This window comes from Anarhichas minor, unplaced genomic scaffold (genome assembly GCF_050575085.1).
Source record: "Anarhichas minor isolate MPS153535 unplaced genomic scaffold, ASM5057508v1 ptg000028l, whole genome shotgun sequence".
Classification (NCBI taxonomy): Eukaryota; Metazoa; Chordata; class Actinopteri; order Perciformes; family Anarhichadidae; genus Anarhichas; species Anarhichas minor.
In genome coordinates this window covers 8,099,469-8,105,615 of record NW_027466474.1, presented here as the reverse complement: position 1 = coordinate 8,105,615, position 6,147 = coordinate 8,099,469, and the positions used below count along the sequence as shown (strand labels likewise).

The 6,147-nt window shown below is 42.4% G+C and overlaps 1 protein-coding gene across 1 annotated transcript; it reads left to right on the top strand.

Moving 5' to 3' along the window:
* Positions 1-3,498: 3,498 nt before the first annotated feature.
* Positions 3,499-5,938, top strand: tlx3a (T cell leukemia homeobox 3a). The gene is made up of 3 exons (XM_076103853.1): positions 3,499-3,925; positions 4,871-5,108; positions 5,755-5,938. Exons 1-3 carry the CDS (start codon positions 3,499-3,501, stop codon positions 5,936-5,938), a joined length of 849 nt encoding a protein of 282 aa, XP_075959968.1.
* The last annotated feature ends 209 nt before the right edge of the window (positions 5,939-6,147 follow it).

Below are 6,147 nucleotides of genomic sequence, written 5' to 3'. Positions count from 1 at the left end.
TGTATGTGGGTTGAGGGAAAGCGGGCCGTAAAGCTTTGTTTACCCAACTTTAAAAAATCCACAGCCTTGTAAATGTTGTCAGATGGCCGATGCCGGTGTCTTTCAGCTTAATACTACCTATATTAAATAGTTTAAATATTTCATAAGGGCGTTTTTTTAGAGCAAGGGAGGGGAAATCGTTAGCCGCGGTAAAGTTTCATTAACTGGTCCCCATTTCGCTGCGAGGCAAACTCATCTCCTCTTATTGTAATAAAACAATCTCTCTCTCTCTCTCTCTGGGTGCTGCTATCCACTCATCTCCCTCTCTCTACCGCCTCTCTCCTTCTCTTTTACATCATAATAATACACTACATCCCCTTTAAATGCACTATTACTTACCGCTGCCTTTTCATATTGTAACATCACGGGCACTTTAGCGACAATATAAAAGCGTGTCATTCATTATTCAGAAGCAGCCGGCCTCGTCCCCCTTTTAAAAAGTCAGGCGCGCTGGTGAAATTGATAACAGCGAAGAGACGCGCAATAAAAACGCAGCCCCCGGGTACCGAGCAGCAGCCCAGACCCCCGATTATGCAGATCAAGTGGTAATTTCTCAAACAAATCGCACTCTTTCACTCTTTTGTTGTCGTTTCTTTTTTGGACTTTTGGAATCAGGGTGTCAGCTTTTATATTGCCATGTGGAAAAAAACGAGGATTGATGCGCATCTTAATTGTTCGCGTGGGCTGCAGGCTTTTCAGAAACACCATCTAAATATTTGGGCCTAAACGAGATAACCTCAAGGTTGCTTCGTAAAGGGGGTTGTGTGTGTGTGTGTGTGTGTGTGTGTGTGTGTGTGTGTGTGTGTGTGTGTGTGTGTGTGTGTGTGTGTGTGTGTGTGTTTTAAGTGGACTCTTGGCATCAATTATTTTTTACATTATCTGCTGTAATCATGAAGCAATGAAATTACGTTTTCAACATTCAGACTATCAATACATGCAGTGAGGCTGGCTGGAGGCGGGCTGGGGCTTCTTCCTGGTGGTTTTTGGGTAACCGGTGGTATCCCGGTAGGTCAGAGCTAATGTTTCATAATCATTGGATTACACCGGATTACTAACCCCCAACATCTGCAAGCAGTGGGACCCCGTCTGCTGTACAGGCTGGAGGGACTGCCTTCACTCTGCGATAAAGGCAATAATTATTCCTTTCCATAAAGCAGTTATTCAGATGGGATCTGTATGCCTCCTCCTATACGTGGTCGTTTAATTGTTATAAACAAATTAAATCAATTTAAATATGCGTTTTGTTCGAATGACGAACTCCGCCACAATTACTGTTATTCTTGCAAATGTCATCAAGAGAAACATAAAAATGTCTACAAAGATGACAGCTATAAAAGACCAATTCTCCCCCATCAAAAGCCACCGGTGAGCTCACATATGGCGGGGTAAACCAGCCAACACTCAGACTGTCCATATTGCCAAACAAACACCTCGGGCCTTGTCCCATCTCATATTGCTTCATAAGACTTTATTGTAAATCGCGAGATGCGGGTCTCTTTTTTTTTATTTCCTACTACAGTTTTGCATTTCCGTGTGGTTTTGTAGCATATAACCTCACAGTTTATAATTTACTTTTACTTTTTTTAAATGCAGAAAAACATACAGCAGCAGTTAAATTCTGGATGCATTATATATAATGGTTAGTGATGACAAAAACATTAAAACTGACAATTATAGCCGACATAAAATGTTGCCAAGAAGACAGCTAACCCCAACCTAAAATGTAATTATGTACATAGTTCAGACGAATAAAACACATGCCTACAAAAATACAATGACTAATGAACAGGTTGAGTCGATCTTTTAAAAGCCTACAAATATAAACCTCGTTGTCATTAAATGAATATGTTGGCCATTAGTTTGTTTAAGTACTGTAATGTGATAGCCGAAAGAGCCACCTGCCGCATCCGAACCCGACGCGCATTTGTCTGACAAGTTAGTGAAAATGTGATTATCTGGTCACTTTGGGCGCCCGTTACATTGAATCTGAGCGGTTAGCAGCTTCCAGAGCCCGGACACTTTATCTGAAGTAGCCCATGGCCTTCCCTTGTCAGGTCATTTAATGTGGCACTGGCTACCAGGAACAAATAAGGGCACATAATGCTTTGCTATATGCTCAATAGGTGCTGCTAGTGGTCAATTAGGCCGCTGTCCTTTAATTTTAAAGACAGACATGAGGGGTTTCATGTGCGTAATTACGCACGTGGATTCAACGTTTATATTCTCTCTCAATAATCTCACACATACCGTATTTAACAACAGCTACTGGAATGGATTATTGAGTAAATGTGTTTCAATGATTTTACATTATGTTTCTAGCTGTGACCATTTCAGCCTTTAAATAAAATATTGGAAAAACATTTCCATATTTTTGGTTTCAGCTTAAAGATCCAACATTTTGAAACAGTGCAGGGGAATGTTGAAGAAATATAAAAATAACTCCGTGTTTGATAATAAATCGTGGACGATGAGGGATTCTAATAAAAAGGAATAGAAATTCAGAGCGACATTTCTTCCTTTTCGTCTCTCCTTTATAATACATCCACGATAAATAGTCTTCAGGTTATAAAGCACTTCCTAATAGCTTTCATCCGGTTGTCGAGTAAACTTATTATTCACGTACATTCCACATGTGTCAAACGATAGAGATTGAAGAGGTGACACAGACAGCAAGAGGACAAACGATGCGCACTTTGTCTTGTCTGAAAAGTGGTAATAGGCAGAAGCGTCATTTCATCAGACCCGAAGGTGTGCAGAAAGTTTTTCCATCTGATATCATTTGTCACCAAAACTTATATAGTGAAGACGTTTATGTGGACGAGCGGAACACAGACAGATGACCAAACAGCAGTTGGTTGAAACGATAAAATATTAGATGTTCGTCACCAAAGACGCCTCTTCAGTGATCCCTGGTGCGATTATTTTACATATGCCACTTCAATGAAGCTGTCGCGTGCTCCTTACTCTCCGTTATAATGACAAAAAAACATCAAATACTGACTCACTCAGAAGGCATGGATATGCCATATTTTGCCATATATATTTATATATAAAACAAGCTGACACCCGTGGTTATGGGAAATATTGGTTATTGTGCCAAAGTGTGGGCCTACCCCCCATTAACATTCAATCAGTCATTCTGGTGCCAGCCAATGAATGGTGGAGAGGGATGGAGGAGGACGGAGCTGCTAAACTGAGCGTTTTGACGCGCAGAGAGGAGGACAGAGCGTCACATCTCTCCAAACGCCCATCAAACTTTCACCACAGCCTGTAGAGAGGACCCAGTCCTCTGAAAGAGGCCTGTTAGAGACAACAAGGACACGCTGGGATCGGGGTAGACGGCTGGACAGCGATGGAGACACTACTGGCGGTTACTTTTGGTACAGTTTGACCGCGCTGTGATTCTCCCTGAAAATATCCTGTTCAGTTTTTTCGTCCTTTTGCGACAGTGTGACGGGAATGGAGCAAGCACCCAGCGCGCCGAGCCCTCCTCCAAAGCCGGCTCACCATGAGCCCATCAGCTTCGGCATCGACCAGATCCTGGGAGCCGGTACAGAGCCAGAAAACGGGCGCACGTCTGGAAGACAAAGTGGATCCGATTTAAGCAACGGGGACGGTTATTACAGTTTAGGAAGCCCGACCGGGTCCAGCGCGCCCTCGTACACCGCGCTGTCTATCTCCCTCTCCGGTATAATGCCTCCGGTGGAGGCTTCAGGTTCATACGGGGAAAGCAGGAGTCTGGGCAGCCGTGGAGTGATTCGAGTCCCGGCCCACAGACCCATGACAGCCCCGGGACCCCCGGCCCCCGTCCAGAGCGCTGTCCCGGGTTTTGGAGGGCTGTGCTTCCCCTGGATAGGAAACCGGTTCGCCAAGGACAGAATATCAGGTAGGCGAGCTGTGACACCTAACGGGTTCCCCTCATTAATAATAGATTTGTTTAAAATATTAGTAACTGCTGCTGAATCATTGAAGACACCGGTGCCAAATACGTGTAAAGGCTTTTACAGCAGACTGAAATGTTGTACGTTTCATTGGCCTTAAACAAAGAAAAAAAAACAACAGGACACATGTTTGAAAGTGTTTTTAAATAATGGCGTATACTACATTTACAGATTATTAATAATCCTCTTGTGTCAGCGTAACTGACCTCGCGTGTGTTTTATGAATTAAATATTTAATTTCTACATCCTAGATAAGAAAACAAACGTAGTTATGCACAATCATAACGCTCTATTTTTGTATAACCAAACAGCATTGGTCTGTCATAATATATTGCTGTTAGTGAAAATTAACTGAAAAATGTGATTATTAGGCTAAATTGAGGGATAACTAAGAATAAGATTAGGTTGTCAAATAATTTACTTCAGAAATTATAGAAAAACGTAAAATAAAATTACAATCTAAAATACAAAATACTATCCAAAATAATAAAACGTGTGTGTGATGTGTTTTCTGTATTCAATACAAAGGTTAAGAAGATAAATTAAAGATGAACAGGAGCCTTTATTAACAAAGGCCTTGTATGTGAAGAAAAGATAAATAGGCCAATAGACCTGCTGTAATTAGCAGGGCGGGTACTATCCGTTTATTTCTTATAATTACATTGTTTTCAATAGGCTACTTGGCCAGACTAATCTTTCACAATAAATTTCATCTCACATACTTCACATATGGCTTACACAGTCTAAATGGGGAATTGTTGTCAAACAGGGAAGATATCTGTGATATATGGCCTTGAATTTCCATACAGAGTGGGAAGTGAATTAGTCTGTTTGCTGCAGTAGAAAATATCGTCTTCCACTCACCGGGTTTGTCTCTCCGTTCCTTGCAGCGGCTCTGGTGCCGTTCGCCGTTACGCGACGGATAGGACACCCGTACCAGAACCGGACACCGCCCAAACGGAAAAAGCCCCGCACGTCCTTCTCCAGAGTTCAGATCTGCGAGCTGGAGAAGCGCTTCCACCGGCAGAAGTACCTGGCCAGCGCCGAGCGGGCCGCCCTGGCCAAGAGTCTGAAGATGACAGACGCACAGGTCAAAACCTGGTTCCAGAACCGCAGGACCAAGTGGAGGTTGGTATGAAATGTCACCTCATATGAACGTGTTCATTAACATTTGTTACCGCATTTCATCACACTCCAGCCGTTAAAAACCCGCACAATCTTCGTCCGCCAACAGTTTCAGTCGCCCTGTTCAAAAACCAAACTTTCCTAGTTCTGCACATGACCCCACGTACCATTTCCTGTGAATTGACCCCCGTCGACACGGAACCAAAACACTACCGTTTAGACATAAACACCAATAATAATTTTCTAAAAACTGCTTTGATAGAGTTTATTAACATCCTTTCTTTTTTCTCTCTTATTCTTTTTCGCCCTCTTCAATGAAGTAATAAAATATAATAACAAATAGAGATCATTTATTTAGAAAACTCACCAAAATGTCGTTTTTATGATTATTAGGCTACAGCTAGGGAATTACTACACCTTTTTTATTTAGCTGATTTTTCCTGCTAGAAACAAACATTGACTTCCTTTCATCGATATTATTTCATTTTTATTCTAAGAACTTATCACTGCTCTTTTTTGCAGCTTTTGGGAATTTACGCACTTGTAGCTTTTTTTTCTTGCTGCCCTTTAATCTTACATAACCTCACGTTTTATTTATCTATTGATTTATTTATTAATGTTTCTTTTTTCCCCCCCTGTCTTTATTCAGGAGACAGACAGCCGAGGAAAGGGAGGCGGAGCGTCAGCAGGCCAATCGCCTCATCCTTCAGCTGCAGCAGTCCGCCCTCCAGAAGTCCCTCATCGAATCAGCGGTGTCGGATCCACTGTGCGCCCATAACTCCTCCCTGTATGCCCTGCAGAACCTCCAACCCTGGGCCGAGGAGAGGGAATAGACGCCAAGCACAACGCTGTAATCAATAAGCATCACCTCTTATCCCTGGGAGGATAAATCAATTAAATTAGACCCACATGAAGACAGTGGGACTTACTTTGATCCATGCAATGGATAAAAAAAAATTGTTGGACCAGATAAACTGAAGAATGGGCCCCAGCCATTTGAGTGGACGGTTGGAAAAATGGACCTGAAATGATGGTGAGTGAT